Genomic DNA, 18,486 nt, shown 5'->3' with positions numbered 1-18,486 from the left:
TATTAGGACTGGCACTGGTATGCATTCCCTGATATTCTTTGTTTTTAAATAAACCAAACATGTCAAATGCTCTGTGGATTCTTCTCCATTTATCTGTCCACAATATTTATGATCAATCCTAAGAAATACTCCTATTGTCCTGTGCAGAATGTTGTAGTATAGGGGTGGACAATTTGCTTGCTGTGAAGAATGGCATCAGAAATTTGGCACCACAGATTTAGCTCCAAGATGTTACTTTAAAGCAAATGAAAAACTGGATACTCAGGTTTCCCAGTTTGCAATACAAAAACTTAGGGGAAATGAACCCTCACGCTTCAATTTATTTCTGATTCTTCTATTTTCAAGTTTTTTTATTAGTTTAAGGCAAGCAAAGAAATACTATTAAGATTTGGGATGTGTATTGAAAGGCTTTCACAGTATCTTTATAGTGCCATTTTCATTCATGTGTGTCATTTCATATATGTATTTGTGGCATCAAGGCAGCCTTTGAAACTCTGTTTTCAAAACTTGTATTGCAAACCTTGTATTGCAAATCTGTCTGCATATATGTCCATTTTCCTTCTAATTGTTAAACAGTGTCAGTTTGATTAATAGCTTTCCTGAAGTATACGAACCTATCATTCTCCCCTAGTGTTTCCATACACTCTATCTATAGGAAACTTTAATCTGGGCAGAAATTATTAGGTTTGCAACCAGCTCAACATCCATGTACTGGACTTGTATCCTTCAGCTGCGATTAATGGACTGCACAAGTCTCTCTCACACTTCCATACACTGGCAGTGCTGCCAGATACTGATATTCCCTCCCCACCTGTTGCATCAGTGGGCCTTCCACCGTTGATAGAATGCTGGAGTCCCTAGGTAATCCTTTTGGTTGAACAGCTTAACGAACATCTACTGCCAAAGAACCTGCTGTAAGGCAGGGCCAGCTAAGAGTGAGCAAACTCAGACCGGGTTCTAATGCACTCTTCCATCTTTCCAGAATGGGTTAAATGCTTTGCACCTGGCTTCCAAAGAGGGCCATGTGAAGATGGTGGCGGAGTTGCTGCACAAGGAAATCGTTTTGGAAACCACCACCAAGGTAAGACCCAAAGCTGCTGGGATGGGGATGGTGTTTACAGAAGGTTGCCAGCTCTTACCCGGGTCCCTCTAGTTGTCCCCATTACTGGCAATGTTATTTAACTTCATGCCATGAGAAACTTCAACTGCCCATTTCCACTCATTTAACTTCTATTAAAAGGACAGGTTTTTTTTAAAAAAACACATCCAATTGGCCAGCTTATATTTACAGCACCTGGTTCCTGTAGAGATGAGAGTAAAAGTGGTCCATAACCAACAGCAACTGGTGGTCTATAGCTCAAATAGATGAGGTTTGTGCTTAGCATCTTAAAGGAGAAAAGACAGTGTCCCTTAAAAACAGTTTTATCCCTTTTAAAATCCTGATTTGAATAGTAAAGCCAGGTGGTGATTGGAGGGTTAAACACAGGCCGTTTCCACACTACTCACCTTCATCCAGAACGCTGCGGAACATCACGAAAAAAACACGGAAGATAGTATCTTCTCGCTCGAGTTTTGCGCAACATTGCGCAAAACTCGCACATGAAGACGCTATCTTCCGCATTTTTTTCGCAACATTCCGCAGCATTCCGGATGAAGGTGAGTAGTGTGGAAATGGCCACACTCTCCCTTCTGTTTGTGGTCAGAAGCAAATTGAGGCTGCATGACCCGCAGTTTATATTTTATAGACAGATGGAGACATGATCTTCATCCAATCTGTTTAAACCCCTAGTTGCTCAGACTGACAAGCGAGCCTGATCTGGATGCTTTTGTAAGTGGTGGTGATGCTGCTGGACTTGCTGTGGCTTATTGGTGCAGGGAGGCTTCATTGGCTAGTCCCCTTGCATTTCTATGCTGTGGTCAGACATCACACAGACTGAATCTCCAACTAAAATGGCAGCAATTGCAACAAGAGAGTTTACTGGGGGCGGGGGGTTCTTTGATTGTCGATACCTATTGCCTATACTATTCCTGAGGAGGTCAGGAGAGCCCCTTTTCTGGCTTTCCACAAACTATGCAAAACTGAATTATTCAAAAAGGCTTTTTACTCAGATAGGAGGGCTGTATTGTAAGGAGGAGATCTCAGATGATCCACTAATGAGTTGGAACCATAAACCTCGCCTCTATGTTGTACTGGATTCCTACTAATGCTATGTCTTTGTGAACTTGTATCTATATACCCTATGGCGTTGTTTATGGAAATGTTCCAGATATTGACTGTACTAATCTCACACTGTGTAATCCGTCTTGAGTCTCAGTGAGAAGGGCGGACTGCAAACAAACAAACAAACAAACAAACAAACAAACAAACAAACAAACAAACAAACAAACAAACAAACAAACAAACAAACAAACAAACAACAGGCTCTTAAACTTTTTTGGAAAGCAAGTAAATTGTCATGGCATTCCTAAAGAACCCCAGAAATTGTGATTTTGTATGGAGGCTAGGTATATTAAAGGGATTAATCAAATGTACTTGGTTAGCATCAGGAATGGTTTCATCCTTTTTTGCTACAACTAGCAGCCAGAGGCTGCTAGGATAACAGGGTAGCCAACAGCTTTGTAGAAAAATGCCCTCTTCCCTTAGCAGGCTTAATTGAATGTTTTTTATCAGGTGTTGTTATTTACTTTCATGCTATGAAAAACTTTAGCTGCCCATTTCCACACATAAAGACTCTAATAAAGGGACAGGACATTTTCCCTCTGGGACCGTTGACAACCTTATAGGGATCCTAGAGGCAGAGGCTTGGAGAGGGGCAGTGAGGAAATGGCTGGGATGGGGCCTTTGGAGGAGAGGGTTCTAAAGTTTGGGGCTGCCACATTCTGCATTGCAGTGGCATTGAAAGTGTCACCAAAGCCTTACCCTGCATGGTTTATGTGGTAAAGATTCGACACACGATTGGGTGGCCTGGCACATCTCTCTGCTGGGTGGAGTCATGTGACTTGTTCTTCAACGTTTCCCTCCCTCTCCACTTGAATTGTTGACCAGTTTGGCCCACGGCTTCAAACGGTAGGTATTTCTATTGTCCTCACCCTGAAAGCAAGTGCAGCGCATAATGATCCCACAATTCCTGGCAGAAGCTCTGGCAAGCCCCTCTCCTGGTTTCGGCCAAGTCTCCCATGACAAAGAGCATGGTGTGCTGAGGAAGTAAGGGCTTGCATGGCTTAACTTGTGCCAGGGAATTGGAGCTTCAGTAAGTACTTGCTGATTTCCCAGCCAGCAAAGGCTCTTGCTCCTTTACCGTCTCCATGGCAGGGAGAAGTTCTGGTGATCTGCTTAACCTTCCTGCTGCTGTAGTGTAGTGTTCTCCGTCCCCATTTGTGCCGCAGAGCCAGCAATTCATAGTCAACCAGCTGGAATCTCTCCTCATGAATCTTTGAGATCTTGTGCTCATGGAAGACAAAGGTCTTTATTCTGACTCTGGAGCCAAATATGTTTCACTATGAAACTAAATATGGCTGTTTAAAAAATAACTTTAGGTCTGTTGGGGTGGAATGTTAGAATTAACTGGTGTGTGAATGGAATGGCAAGCAAACATTTTCATGGCCCTGAAAGGTTTCTTGTAGGTGCTTTACAGAAAAGGAAATAAAATTCGAGTCTAGTACCACTTTAAATACCAATAAAATTTTCCAAGGTATGAGCTTTTGTGAATCAAATCTCACTTGGTCAGATTCATATTGAATGAATGTATCTGACAAAGTGACCTTGGACTCACAAATGCTTATATGCTGGACATTTTTGTTGGTATTTAAGGTACTACGGGACATGAATTTTGTTCTACTGCTGCACATGAACACAGAGCCAATAGTGGTTCCCAGGAGTGGTTTGAGGTGGCTGAAGTGGCTTCTTTTTCTGTGCCACATTCATGAGCAGAAAAGGGCTGCCATGTAGCTGAGAAGCATAAAATTCTCGTTGCAGTCTGACACAAAGTCCTGATGGCATCCCCCAACAAACGCAAGGCTTTTGTAACATGAAGATGGCTTCTAAGCTACGCAATTGATCTCTCGATGGGACAGTAATCCTATCCAGAATCAACTGAACTCTGTTTCCTGGATCCGTTTCTGTCCCCCACCAGCAGCGTTTCTATCTTTCCAGGTTAAGTTTCAGTTTAGCCCCCATCGTCACTGAATCCAGACATTGGTTGAACACTTCTAGCTTGGCAAATTGGGGGTGCTGGGTTAAGATCATTACACAGGCTAGTTATCCTTCAACATGTTTTAACCACACCTCTGGACTGCTTTTTTCTGTGGTTAAAGAAAACAAATAATTTTAAAACCACGAATGTGAATGAGAATCCTGACTTCACTATAAAGACGAGGGTGCATCTACAAGACAAGGTTAATGGCATTCTGTCTCCCACATAACTATGGAAACTGTAGTTCTGTAAGAAGGACTAAGGATGTTTAACAGAAAGATACCCACCATACTTCACTACTCAGGATTCTGTGGATGAATCACTGAATGTTAAATTGACATAAAACAAATATGATGTAGATATAGCCCCCAACGACCGAACCAGGGAGTGGTGGTTTATCTCAATTAATTAGTCCAAGTACACACACACATTTTTTACACTGTGATCTTCTGTGTCTTAAACTGCTTTCTTCCCAGGCTACTTGTAGCCCATCTGATCTTTCTCTCCTACTACTTTTTTTTCAGAAAGGGAACACAGCCCTGCACATTGCAGCCTTGGCAGGACAAGAGGATGTGGTCCGGGAGTTGGTGAATTTTGGGGCAAATGTCAATGCACAGTCACAGGTGAGCTGGCTTCTCTCCAAAGTGGGGCCCATTTGGTACTTCCCAGAACAACTTCAGGGTTTGGAGGGGGGCTGTGCAAGCATCTGGGCTGCCTTAACCAGTAGGAGACACACAGGGGAGGGGCTCTACAAAAATGAGTGTGCCCCCCCAAACCTCTGCCATTTGACTAGTGCAAACAAGCCAGGCCACTTGCCGATTTATTAATACTTTATTTATTTATTTAAAACATTTCTATGCTGCCTTTCCACCTAAAAGTGGGTCCCTACCTTCCAGCTGTTGGGGTGTAACTCAATGGCATCATCACCATTCTTAATATGACTTAGTTATACCAGGTGAGTTAATATAAAAGCAGTTATGGGAAAGGATGAGAGAGCTATGCAATTTTGTGCAAAGGACTAAGGAAGATCAGAGTATGGGATGTAGAATTCAACACCCTGAATATCTCTGCTTGATTTCTTACTTTAAAAAAAAACCCTGCGTGTTTCTAATATTATAGTTGCAACATAGGATTAAGGTGTTGGAGTGATGACTAGTGAAATTTCCAAAGCCAGAGAGCAGCTCTGTTTTCCAGGACCCAAGAAATTTTGTTGCCCTAGGCAAATTAACTCCACAATTCACCATTCATGCTGCAGGGAAACTGCTGTTGCTTTCCTTCTCCCACCCCTACACCATGAGGAATCCACTGCTGCCACCCTCCTCCCCGCACCTTGAAGAAGCTTCCCCCACCCCCCACTCCACCATCACTCGGGGGTAGGGCTTTGGTGCCATGCTGCCCAACAGGGGCACATTGGGAAGCCAAAAGAGCCCTGCCTCAGCCAGCCTATGCCCTTCAGAAGAAGGACAATGGAGGAAGCAGGCTCACAGTGAGCTGCACACAGGAGCAACACCTGGTCTGCTGCTTGGTGCAGCAGACTCTGATGCTATGGGCAGGCAGGTGGAGCGTGGACAGTTCTAGTTTTGACACTCAGTACTCTGCTTAGCTGAAAGATGATTTTCAAAATAATGACCTTGCATCTAATACAAATTGCTACTCTTGTGCTGTGCGGGGAGGGGGTCACTGACTTTACACTACTATGAAAGAATACATATTAGCAAGTGAAACAATATAATCAACAATAAACCACATGGGTATATAACAGTAAACCACATCTGTATATATGGATGCGTGTGCATGCATGTGCACACATATACATGCAGATGAAGCAGGCAGTGTAACAATGAGCAAGTCGCTCTGGAGATGCCAGGTAGCAGCCCTGCACAAATCATGACCTGCTGCTGGCCACCTTTGGTCATCCATCTCCTTGATCAGGCTCCTGGTTTTTGCTAGTTACACAGAGCTGCAGAAAAACAGGGCAAAGAATGGGTTGTAATTTGTAGTCTGAGAGTCTAGCAAGCTCCCATTCTGGCTTCTGGTTTATAATATGTGCAGCCCTGCTGAATACTGAACTGCTTTACAATATTGTCATTAAAAGCAAACGAGAAAGTGAAGTAGTGCTGGCATCCACTTAAACAATCTGTAATTCATTAAGCATCTGCCTTTTTAATCAGTTAACTAATTCCTTACATTTAAATAGAGTTGCATATTATTGATACCTCCCCCTCTGAAACATTGGAGGAAGCACAAGATATACATTTTTTAAAATTGTCACTCAATGTCAAAAGGAAGGGCTGTCTTAATATTTTTGTTTGCATCTCTTTGGCAGTAATATACAAACCCATAATAGATTCAAAAAACCAAAACTGTTTGCCCTCAACTCTCCCACTTACCAATTAAAATTGCCACCCATTGATTATTTCATTGTTTAAAAAAGGAAGCCAAGCCTGACTCAAACCCAAAAGATATCTAGTAGGGGTTTAAATCTGTCGGTTGACCTACTAAAATGCTAGTTGATTAGACTGCTGCTGTAAAGTTTGCAGCCGTAGTCATTTATTTGCAGGCTTGAGTCATCGGGGCCCAAACCCATTGCGCTTGCATCACATAGATGCCTTGTGCACCTCGAAGCTATTTCCACCATCATCACACTTTTTCTGCCTCTGTCCTTTCACACGTCACCAGGGCCGTTTCCAGATGGCTTACCTGCACCTGGAACGTCGCGCCACGTTGTGGGGAAAACGCAATATTCCGGGTGCAGGTAAGCCATCTGGAAACGGCCCTGTTCTAGCAGTGGTTTCTCTGTTCTGGCTAGATGTCTGCTGCTCCTCCGGCATCTCTTGGTTTCTAACGGGAGCCACTTCATCATTTGATGAAGGAGCCTCCTGCTGGCTGTATGGAGAAATACAGCCTATCCGCTACAGTCTGCTTCTGTGTATTTGGATTACATAAGGAGGTGTCTGAAGGTCAAATAAGCGCAAAGGGAGATGGAGAGAAATAGGGCCGTAAAGTGTTCAGGGAGGGGAGATGCAGAATGACAGGCTTAGGGGAGGCCTAAGAGGACAAGCTATCTATTTCCAGTACTAGATCATTGTCAGTCATTCTGGATGAGAACAGCAAGCAAACCCTCCCCCTTATCCTTTTTGATCCCATTTGTGCTTTTTAAACTGAGTCCTTTTCCTAAAGGAAGGAGACTTGATGTGCTTGTATTGGGGCACATAGACATGAACTCTAAAATGCAACCTTTCTGCATAAGCTGGCGCTGCTTTTGCTAAGCAGATGAGTAAACCTCTGGCAATGGCAGCCGTTGGGTTTGGTCCGGGCATTCCTACTTTGTATTAGGGTTAGAAAGTTTTCTTTCTCCCCAGATAATGAGATTGTTCCTTGCTGGGCAGGGTGTGAGTGAATTACAATTCAAAATAAATGCATTATCTGTTTCTCCACTTCTGTTTGATCGGACCCCAAATCATTTGCTTCCTTTGGAAAATCCAGATCATATCATACATATGCGCTCTGAGACATAATCTGCCAGGATATGTCCCTGAGCAAGCCCCACTGATGTGGGCAGGCCCCTACAACACCAGCTTATTGTTCCTGTCAGTAAAGTAGAGGAAGTACCATTTGGGATAAGTTTCTCCCACTGCAGAAATACCACCAATATTTTAATTTATTATTTTTACTTTCTTGCCATCATATCACAGCCAACTTATAGCAATCCCATAGGTTTTTCAAAGCAAGAGACATTCAGAGGTGGCTTGCCATTGCTGGCCTCTGCATAGCAACACTGGACTTCTTTGGTCGTCTTCCAACCAAATACTCACTAGGGCTGCCCCTGCTCAGTTTCCGAGATCTGATGAGATCAGGCTAGCTTGGGCCATCCAGGTCAGGGCTTCATTTACTTCATTGGTATCCCGCCTTCCCCAGTAGGGGCCCAAAGCAGCTTACATTGTTCTCTCCAACATTTTTCCTGTGAGGCTTTAATGGCACTGGTATTCTTAATTTTGTTCCAAATTGCCATTTGTTTACTTCTAATAAACTCAGTGAGAACCACTGATAACTGAGTTTGCTTCTAGCTGCAGACATCTACTTTCTTGAAGTTCCTCTCCTCTTGTGGGTGGATGTTCAGACCCAGTCAGAATGGGATGGAGTTTTTTCAGATCTCAGTGCGCCTACAATTAGAGCCAGTGTGATGTAGTGGTTAGAGTGTTGAACTAAGATCTGGGAGATTCTGGATTTGAATCCCCACACTACCACAGAAGCTTGCTCTGTGACCTCAGGCCATTCACATACTCTCTGCCTAACCTACCTCACAGGGTTGATGTAAGGATAAAATGGAGGAGAGAATTGTGTAAGCCATTTTAAGTCCCAGTTGAGGGAAAAGGTGGGGTATAAATGAAGCAAAATAAAAAATAAATAAAAATAATGTCTTTTAGTGACAAATGTCATTTTTATTTATTTATTATTAACAAAATTAGGAAAAAGACAGAAGAAACAAATCCCGACGGACTGAGCTATCAATTAGCCATTTATAACAAAGTGCTTTATCTATGAAACCTGTGGGGAAAAATCAAACTGTAGCTTCCTATCAAAATCTGAACCCTCCTTGCCTCTTCTCCCCCTATGCAAACACAAAGTGGAGTAGATCAATATCGATGCAGTTTCGCTTCAAGTAGGTCCACTCACAGGCTTGCAGTTGTTGGCTGCATAGTCCGTTTTCCAAGGGACGCATATTATGTTTTTGGTTCTTTAATAGCTCCTTCAAGGGATTTCCTCTCATCTCTTCTTCCCCACCACCTCCCCAACTCTTTTCCAACTGTCACTTCATCACCTGTCATTCGCCCCCCAACATTCTTTTGTCTCCTTAGCAACCAGAACATCTCAGAACAGCCTGACTCATTCTTGTTTGGCCATTCACTATATACAGTTCATGACACATTTTAATATGAGAAATATCAGCAATGAGTTCCCCCCTACCCACCCACCCAATTCATTTCATCCTGTTCTGCTCTCCCCATTTACTAGAGCAGTGGTTTATTACTGTGCACATCTAGATGTTAAACTTCTGATTCTGTGTTTGCAGAAAGGTTTCACGCCCCTGTACATGGCAGCACAAGAGAATCACCTGGAAGTTGTCAAATTCCTGCTGGAGAATGGGGCCAACCAGAATGTGGCCACAGAAGTGAGTGTCTCTCCCCTTAACCCAAATATTTGTGCTTCATGTTCCATATGCCACCTTGGTATGGTATGGACCTTTTCACTCACAGGGTGTGTTTCCCCCTCTCTCATCTCTGGCAGGATGGCTTCACACCACTGGCAGTGGCGCTTCAGCAGGGCCATGAAAATGTTGTGGCCCACCTAATTAACTATGGGACAAAGGGCAAGGTGCGCCTCCCAGCACTGCACATAGCCGCCCGGAATGATGACACGCGGACGGCTGCTGTGCTCTTGCAGAATGACCCCAATGCCGATGTCCTTTCCAAGGTATGAAGTTTTGTCAGGTGAGAATACGGTATGTAAGCTCTGATCTGTGCCTTGGCTCCCAATGGAGTGATCTGTAATGTTTCACATTGTGATCCTAAGGTGAATGTGCCTCCGAGAGTGCCTTCATCAAGGTGCAAAACTGAGGATTTTTTGAGAGTGGGTGGAAGCAAGTTTTGTTCTAAAGGTCCTTTCTGAAGAGAAAAGAGAGAATTCTGAATGTGGACCTCAGAGCTTATGCTGCACTCCCTATTGATTTGGCAGAGAAGGTCCTAGCCCACCTCAAGAGGTGAAAACAGCTGCCCGTTTATCAGTCTCTATTTAGTACATTTTAATCCCACTCTTACTATAAGGAGATCAGGGCAGCGTACATGGTTCTTCTTCCTTTTTATCCTCACAACAACCCTGTAATGTGAATTAGGCTGTGTGAGAATTACTGGTCCAAGGTCACTCTGCTAGTTTTGTGCAGACTGACAGTGCAACCCCATCAATGGGCTTAGACTGAAGTAACTCTGTTTAGGATTGCACCGTAAGTATTTTGAACTTAGGTGTTCCAGGTCATAGTCTAATCTCTCTGCCACACTGACTCATTGCATGGAAGTGAAGGGGGGCACTGCCCTACCAGTTCTTTCTTACTGCGTTGAGCTCTGTGACTCTCCTTCTAAACCTTAAGCCAACGTTTGGAAAAAAGAGCAACCCGAATTGTACTGTAGCTTGTGCCAATGCAGACAAGATGCTAATGGTTTATTTCCATGCTCATGAAATGTAAAAATTAAAAACAACTAATAAAAAATAAAGGTTCTTGCTCAAGTTCTCAGTGCAATTATTGATGCAGTTGTATGTTCCTCTTCCTCCATAGAGTTCAGGTTTCCAAGCTGGTCTCCCATCCCCAAGTACTTAATGGGGTCAGACTTGCTTAGCTTCAGCATTTAGAACCACACCGGAAGCCTTTCAGGCCACTCTGAATTCTAATGAAAAATTCTACCAGAGGCCTGATTCCATTTTGAAATACTCTCAGTGTGGGATGCAGGGTTGCTTGCTCAATCAGATTGCTGCCTTGACTTTCTATCTCTCACCCCATCCCTTGGAAATTCTTTCTTCCAGACTGGTTTTACCCCACTACACATTGCCGCTCACTACGAGAACCTCAATGTGGCCCAGTTACTGCTGAACCGAGGAGCGAGCGTCAACTTCACCCCCCAGGTAGGCACAGAGTCTCCTCCTGATGCTGACAGGCCTTTGACCAGTTGGGCCTGGTCAAAGACCTCTTTCCCCTGGTGCCTAGTTTTTTTAATAGTTAATCTTGTGAGCATGGTTACTGAGAGCCACCACAGGCCCCCCAAACAAAGATTCTCTCTGGATTCCTTGTACACCACATTTGTGCCTTCAGAAGAATACTCAAAACACACTTAAACAGAACAGATATGCCTCTGTGGGTTCCCTTGGACCGCTGGAATTTTGTACCCCCAATAACCTTATCTGTCAGTCCACTCCTTCAGTCTGCCATATTACAGCCCAGTGACACCCCTATGAATACATTATGGTAGAGTCTACCATCCTGTTGAGAGGAATGAGGCCACAGCAGCTCTAGGATATTGTGTCAGGGCTTGCCGCTGCTGCCGCTGGGCGTGGCACTGGGCAGTCTGCTCCTGACGTCACAGGGGGGCCAGGGATTCTGCAGAACCCTGCTCTGTGGAAGGAGGGGCGGTATACCTCACCCAGACTCCCTCTCAGTCCACTCGCTGGCCTGCTCAACCTGGCCTGCTTACCCTCTGCGTCCTCCTTCATCTCCTCCTTCCAGGATTCTCCTCCAAGCCTCCACCCTTGCATCTTATTGCTCTCACTCCACATCATCACTCCTCACTCACACCCACCACCGCAGAGCTCTTCCCAGCCACCCTTTATAGGGTTTCCTTTCTCCACCCCGCCCTCCTTCCAGGCTTGTTCCCTCTCCTGACTGGGCCCAGCTGTGCATTCCTCCAGGTGTTTCCCTCCAACCACTAATCCCTCCTGGGCTCTTTTGCCTTGCTGGCAGGGTGGGGTTGAGTGCGAGCTATCCCCAGCTGAGGGCTCCTTGGCCTTGCTCACGAGGAGCTGCCCCAGCCAGCCTCTGTGCTATTGAGCTTGCTTGGCCTTGCTCACGAGGAGCTGCCCCAGCCAGCCTCTGTGCTATTGGGCTTGCCTGGCCTTGCTCACGAGGAGCTGCCCCAGCCAGCCTCTGAGCTACTGAGCTTGCCTGGCCCTGCTCACGAGGAGCTGCCTTAGCCAGCTCCTGCGCTGCCTGCTCAGCAATGCTGGGCGTGGTTACCCATCTCTTCCCCCAGAATGCCTGTGGCAGCCCCCCCTGGAGAGGCTTGGCTTCTAGCAACTCCTGAGCCAGGCTGCTGTCTTCTAGCCATGGTGTGGCTCTGGGCTGCAGCAGCGGCGTCCTCTCCCTGCCAGGTAAGGGCTCTGCTTGGGCTGCTGCTGCTGCTGGACCCACCTTCCCCCTGCTGTGGCCCTTTCCCTCCAGCCTGCTTAGCCCCCTCTCTTCCCCCTGGAAGGTGGGGCTGGCTGGTCTCTCCTTGCCCCCTCCACCCCTCTGAGGTCCTGGCCTTTTGCCCCTTCCCCATGGAGTAGGTAGGTTCTGGCCCTGGTTGCCGGCTTGGGGGGTGGAGTTTCTGCCACCCTTTTGTCCCCTGCTGTTCCCTCTTGTCAAGTCTGGGGGCTGGGGCTCAGAACCCGGACACACACCCCCGCTTGGCTTTGAGTTGTGGGGGTCCGGCTCAGTCTCAAACATGCGGGACATATAGTCCGCGTCCACATGCCGTGCTCCTCGGCGGTATTTGATGGTAAATTGGAAGGGTAGAAGGGAGAGGTACCAGCGTAGCACCCTGGGGTTGTGCACCTTCATGCGATGGAGCCACTGCAGGGGTGCATGGTCCGTCAGCAGTATAAAGGGGTTGTTGGCCAGGTAGTACTGCAGGGCCCCCACCGCCCACTTGACCGCTAGGGCCTCCCGCTCCACTGTGGCATAGCGCTTCTCGGCGGGCTGTAGCTTCCGACTCAGGAAGAGAATCGGGACGTCTGCTCCCTCACGTTCCTGGGTCAGCACAGCCCCGAGGCCGGTGTCCGAAGCGTCTGTGGCTAGTGTGAAGGGCTGGTCAAAGTCCGGGTTCCACAGGGCAGTGGCGTTAGAGAGGGCGGACCGCAGGTCTTTGAAAGCTGCCTCTAGTTCTGGGGTCCACCGGACTTGGTTGGGCAGCCCCTTCCTTAAGCTGTCCGTCAGGGGCGCCGCTCGGGAGGCAAAGTGGGGGATGAACCGCCCATAATATCCCAGCAGTCCTAGGAATCGCCGAACCTGCTTCTTGGTCTTGGGCTGTGGGGCATCGGCTATTGAGGCCACCTTGTCTGGTGGTGGCCTGACTTGTCCTCCCCCGACCACGAAGCCCAGGTATTGGAGTTCCTGGAACCCCAGGTGGCTCTTTTTGGGGTTCGCCCTTAGCCCCGCTCGTTCGAGGGCCCTTAAGACGGCTTCCAGGTGTTGGAGGTGGGTGGGCCAGTCGGGGCTGAAGATAATAATATCATCAATGTACGCCATGGCGTACGCCCGGCACTCTCCCAGCACCTGGTCCACCAGCCGCTGAAAGGTGGCTGCCGCCCCATGCAGGCCAAACGGCATCTTCTTGAATTGGAAGAGGCCTTGGGGGGTGGCAAAGGCCGTCTTCTCCCGGTCCTCCGGCCGTACGGGCACTTGCCAGTAGCCCTTTGTTAAGTCCAGGGCCGACAGGTAGCGGGCGGACCCTAGGTGGTCCACCAGCACTTCTGCTCGGGGCATGGGGTAGGCGTCGAACTGGGCCACCTTATTCAGTTCACGATAGTCAATGCAAAACCGGGTGGTCCCATCTGGCTTGGGCACCAGGACTATCGGGCTCCTCCAGGCACTCCGTGAGGGTTCGATTACACCCAGCCGGAGCATCTCGTTTGTCTCCTTCTCCACTGCCTCCCACCGCTTCCTGGGGATGGGGCGCCAGGTAGCCCGGGCTGTCTGCCCCGGGCTGGTTGGGATGGCATGTTGAATCAGGCTGGTGCTGCCCGGCCTGCGGGAGAAGACCCTGGGAACCCGTGCACAGAGGTCTCGTAGCTGGGCCGTTGAGCTGGATCAAGCTGGGGGTCCACCTTGGGCGCCTCAAACTCCGGGGCTTCGGAGGTCCACGGCAGCTCACTGTCAGGAAGCTCCAATGGGTCCTCAGCCATGCCACACTCCTCTTCAGGGCGCTCGTGCCACTGCTTCAGGAGGTTCACATGCAGGGTCTTCTGCCGACGTCGGCCAACCCCGCACTGGACTTCATAGGTAGTGGGGCCCAGCACCCTCCGAATCGGGTAGGGGCCCCTCCAAGCATCCCCTCCCTCTCTGGGAAATACCGAGTGGTGCACCAGGACCTTCTCTCCAGCCTGGAAAGTCCTCATCCGTGCACCCCGGTCATAGGCGGCCTTCTGCTTCGCCTGGGTGCGAGTCAGTCTGCGGTTCGCCTCGGCTTGGGATTGTTGCACCCGATCACGGAGCTGGCTCACGTACTCCTGTGGGGTGGGCGCAGGGCTGCTGGCCTGGGGCCCCCAGCGTTCTGTCAGCCGGGAGAGCATCCCTCGTGGCTTGCGCCCATATAGCAGCTCGAATGGGCTGAAGCCAGTGGAGGCCTGCGGGGTCTCCCTGAGGGCGAACATGAGCGGGTCGATATACAGGTCCCACTGGTGAGGCTTGTCCCGTGTCATCTTCTTCAGGGCCTCCTTGACGGTCTGGTTCAGCCGCTCTGCCAAACCATCTGTTTGAGGGTGGTAAGCCGAGGTGAACACCTGCCGGATCCCCAAATTCCGGCAGAGTTGGCGCATGGCTGTGGCCCGGAACGGGCCCCCTCGATCCGTCAGGATTTCATCTGGCAGCCCCACCATCGCGAAAAACTTGGACAGGGCCCGGACCACCCCCGGGGTCTGCATGGTCTTCAGCGGGATGACCTCGGGGAACCGTGTGGCATAGTCCACAATCACCAGGGCAAAGCGGTGGCCCCGGGGTGTGCGTGGCAGCGGTCCAATGAAGTCCATCGCGATCCGTTGGAAGGGTGTCTCCATGACGGGTAGCGGGGAGAGGGGGGCCTTCGGTGGGCGGCGGGCTGCCACCCGCTGGCAGGTGGGACACGAGCGGCAGTGGGCCTTCACATCTGCATTCACGGAGGGCCAGAAGAACTGTTCAAGGATCTTCTTCAGGGTCTTGTGGTGCCCCAGATGCCCAGCCCACGCATGCTCATGGGCCGTGCGGAGGACTTTGGCCCGGTAGGCCGCCGGCACCAATAGCTGGCGAACCTCCCCCTGGCCATTTGGGGCACGAGCTATGCGAACCCAAACCCCTCCTTGCTTCTCGATGCGAGGGAGCCGCTGGGACCTCCGTTCATCCCGCACCTGCTCCTCCTCACGAGCGGCTGTCTCCCGCAAGTGCTGCAAGGACTCATCTGCTCCTTGTGCATCACGGAATGGGCGGTCTGCCAGGGGTCCCGCTGGGTCCTCAGCCTGTGGTTCTGCCCCTGGTCTGACAGAGGGACCCTCGCCCGGGTCGTTGGCCTCCTCCACTTGCAGAGAGGTGGCAACTTGTGGGCCTGCCAATTCCCCTGCCGCCTCCAGCAGCAGCCCAGCATTCCTGGGGGCGTCTCTTCCCAATCTCTCCGCTGCCTGCTTGAGGAGCCTGAAGAACCCCGGGGCATCTCTTCCCAGCAGTATTGGTACGGGTAGGTGAGCTAACTGGGCAACTTCCATTTGGTGGCAGACCCCTAGGTACTCTATCGTGATTAGGGCCGTAGGGTATGGCTGGGTGCGGCCCATCACATCCGTCACCGGGATCCAGCGGTACACTGGGGTGGCAGCTGGGAGGAACTGGGGCCGAATTGCTGAGACTGCACTCCCAGAGTCCAACAGGGCTTGTAGGATCAGCCGGCCTATCTTCACGGTGGCGCATAGACTCTGCACCTGCTTGCCAGGCGGTGGGTTATTTTCCCAAACGAGGGCGCAAACCCTTGGCAAGGCCTCAGTGAGCACGCCGGCTTGCATCTGCAGCTCCGCTGTCTGAGCTAGTTCCACTGGAGCGGCTGGGTAGGCTGCCTCCAGCTTTCCCCACATCCTATCCTGGCGTTCCTCCAGCCACGGTCCGAGCTCCGCTGGAGCGGCGGCCTTGGGAGGCCGCCCCTTGACTGGCGCCTGCGTCGGAACGTCTCTCCCCGTACGGGCCACCAACTTGTCAGGGCTTGCCGCTGCTGCCGCTGGGCGTGGCACTGGGCAGTCTGCTCCTGACGTCACAGGGGGGCCAGGGATTCTGCAGAACCCTGCTCTGTGGAAGGAGGGGCGGTATACCTCACCCAGACTCCCTCTCAGTCCACTCGCTGGCCTGCTCAACCTGGCCTGCTTACCCTCTGCGTCCTCCTTCATCTCCTCCTTCCAGGATTCTCCTCCAAGCCTCCACCCTTGCATCTTATTGCTCTCACTCCACATCATCACTCCTCACTCACACCCACCACCGCAGAGCTCTTCCCAGCCACCCTTTATAGGGTTTCCTTTCTCCACCCCGCCCTCCTTCCAGGCTTGTTCCCTCTCCTGACTGGGCCCAGCTGTGCATTCCTCCAGGTGTTTCCCTCCAACCACTAATCCCTCCTGGGCTCTTTTGCCTTGCTGGCAGGGTGGGGTTGAGTGCGAGCTATCCCCAGCTGAGGGCTCCTTGGCCTTGCTCACGAGGAGCTGCCCCAGCCAGCCTCTGTGCTATTGGGCTTGCCTGGCCTTGCTCACGAGGAGCTGCCCCAGCCAGCCTCTGTGCTATTGGGCTTGCCTGGCCTTGCTCACGAGGAGCTGCCCCAGCCAGCCTCTGAGCTACTGAGCTTGCCTGGCCCTGCTCACGAGGAGCTGCCTTAGCCAGCTCCTGCGCTGCCTGCTCAGCAATGCTGGGCGTGGTTACCCATCTCTTCCCCCAGAATGCCTGTGGCAGCCCCCCCTGGAGAGGCTTGGCTTCTAGCAACTCCTGAGCCAGGCTGCTGTCTTCTAGCCATGGTGTGGCTCTGGGCTGCAGCAGCGGCGTCCTCTCCCTGCCAGGTAAGGGCTCTGCTTGGGCTGCTGCTGCTGCTGGACCCACCTTCCCCCTGCTGTGGCCCTTTCCCTCCAGCCTGCTTAGCCCCCTCTCTTCCCCCTGGAAGGTGGGGCTGGCTGGTCTCTCCTTGCCCCCTCCACCCCTCTGAGGTCCTGGCCTTTTGCCCCTTCCCCATGGAGTAGGTAGGTTCTGGCCCTGGTTGCCGGCTTGGGGGGTGGAGTTTCTGCCACCCTTTTGTCCCCTGCTGTTCCCTCTTGTCAAGTCTGGGGGCTGGGGCTCAGAACCCGGACATATTGCATTAGGTCTGTTTCCCACAGGCAGCTCATCTCACCTCCCTTTCAACAGCTAGGCCTTTTTTCTGGTTCCACCCAAACCACTGCCTGATCAGAAAGAATGACACAGTTGTGGAGTTCTTCTTCTTACCAGCCAATCTGCCTGTTTCCTTTTTTAAAAACTCCGTATAATACTCTATTGGATCAATGAAAAGGTCATGTCAGTGTGCAGCACAAGTGGGAAAGGCAAACCTCACACAGGGAAAGAACTGGGGGGAAAGAGTCATCATAATTGCCTGTTATAAATCTATCTACATATAAAATGTATACCTGTATTTGCAACTCCGCAAATCTAGTTGTTCCATCTTAACAAGGGTATTATACAACTGGAAAAATGCACTTCTGTCTGTCAGGGGAGATGATACTGGGAAAGATGGGTCGATGGTATGATTCATCTTTGTATATTCTCCTTGCTGCTCTCCCCAAATGCAGAATGGCATCACCCCACTGCACATCGCCTCCCGTCGTGGCAATATCATCATGGTGCGCTTACTGCTTGACCGAGGAGCTCATATTGAGACCCGTACTAAGGTAAGGCATGTGTGGGCTATTCTGTTCCAAGGCCCATAATGTAATGGAGCTCCTAGCCAAAGGCTGCATAGACCTCGTTGATATGGGGAATACGGACAAGGCAAGGCAGCGTGACCAGAAAGGCCAACAGCAAAAGAACTCTGACAATGGGTTCAAGGAGGGCTTATTTCGAACACAAAGAACCTCTCTGCCCATAAAGAACTTTTTTCAAGGATTTGATAAACAGCGCATCTTTTTCACACGTATATATTTCATCCACAATCACATTGAATCATGTATTCTGTTATTTAAAGTCTGCATGAACGGTTGGAAGTGATAGATTCTATACATCATATTGTGAGAACATAGAATGCAATTTGTATATTGGTATACCTGTAGTGGTATAGTCCAAACACAGGCTTATCTCAGTTTTAGGTGGGAAGTCATGTTGATCTGCAGTAGAACTGTAGAATTTGAGTCCAGTGGCACCTTAGAAATCAACAAGATTTTCAGACTGTAAGCTTTTGAGAGTCAGAGCTCTCTTCTTTGGACGCAAGTAAAAATTAAGATCCGTGAGGCTTTATATTGATAAAGGCTAAGCGATCTCCATTCCTACATGTGTCTGAAGAAGGGAGCTCTGACTCTTAAAAACTTACACTCTGAACAGTCTTTAAGGTGCCACTGGACTCAATTACAGGGTTATCTCAATGACAGTTGCATATAAAACCAGAGTTCTGAGATTGAATGAAACTCCAGATTTTTTATTTAGAGTAAAAAGCTTTCAATTGGCCCTGGTATGTGGATCAGGACTGTAGTGTACACACATGATTTTCCTGATTGAAACCTACCCCCCCCCCCACACACACATCTTAAGCTCTGG

General features: G+C 49.5%; 1 protein-coding gene across 8 annotated transcripts in view; it reads left to right on the top strand.

The window, feature by feature from the left end:
- Positions 1 to 18,486, top strand: part of ANK1 (ankyrin 1) — a 131,440-nt gene that overhangs the window by 45,254 nt on the left and 67,700 nt on the right. For all 8 annotated transcript variants that reach the window (XM_054997655.1, XM_054997654.1, XM_054997653.1 and 5 more), the window contains exons 3-8: positions 983 to 1,081; positions 4,718 to 4,816; positions 9,268 to 9,366; positions 9,483 to 9,668; positions 10,770 to 10,868; positions 17,529 to 17,627. In XM_054997655.1, the coding sequence (XP_054853630.1) occupies positions 983 to 1,081; positions 4,718 to 4,816; positions 9,268 to 9,366; positions 9,483 to 9,668; positions 10,770 to 10,868; positions 17,529 to 17,627 (681 nt within the window). The remainder of the gene's footprint in view (positions 1 to 982; positions 1,082 to 4,717; positions 4,817 to 9,267; positions 9,367 to 9,482; positions 9,669 to 10,769; positions 10,869 to 17,528; positions 17,628 to 18,486) is intronic.

Source organism: Eublepharis macularius, chromosome 14 (genome assembly GCF_028583425.1).
Source record: "Eublepharis macularius isolate TG4126 chromosome 14, MPM_Emac_v1.0, whole genome shotgun sequence".
Classification (NCBI taxonomy): Eukaryota; Metazoa; Chordata; class Lepidosauria; order Squamata; family Eublepharidae; genus Eublepharis; species Eublepharis macularius.
This window is presented reverse-complemented; position numbering and strand designations above follow the sequence as displayed.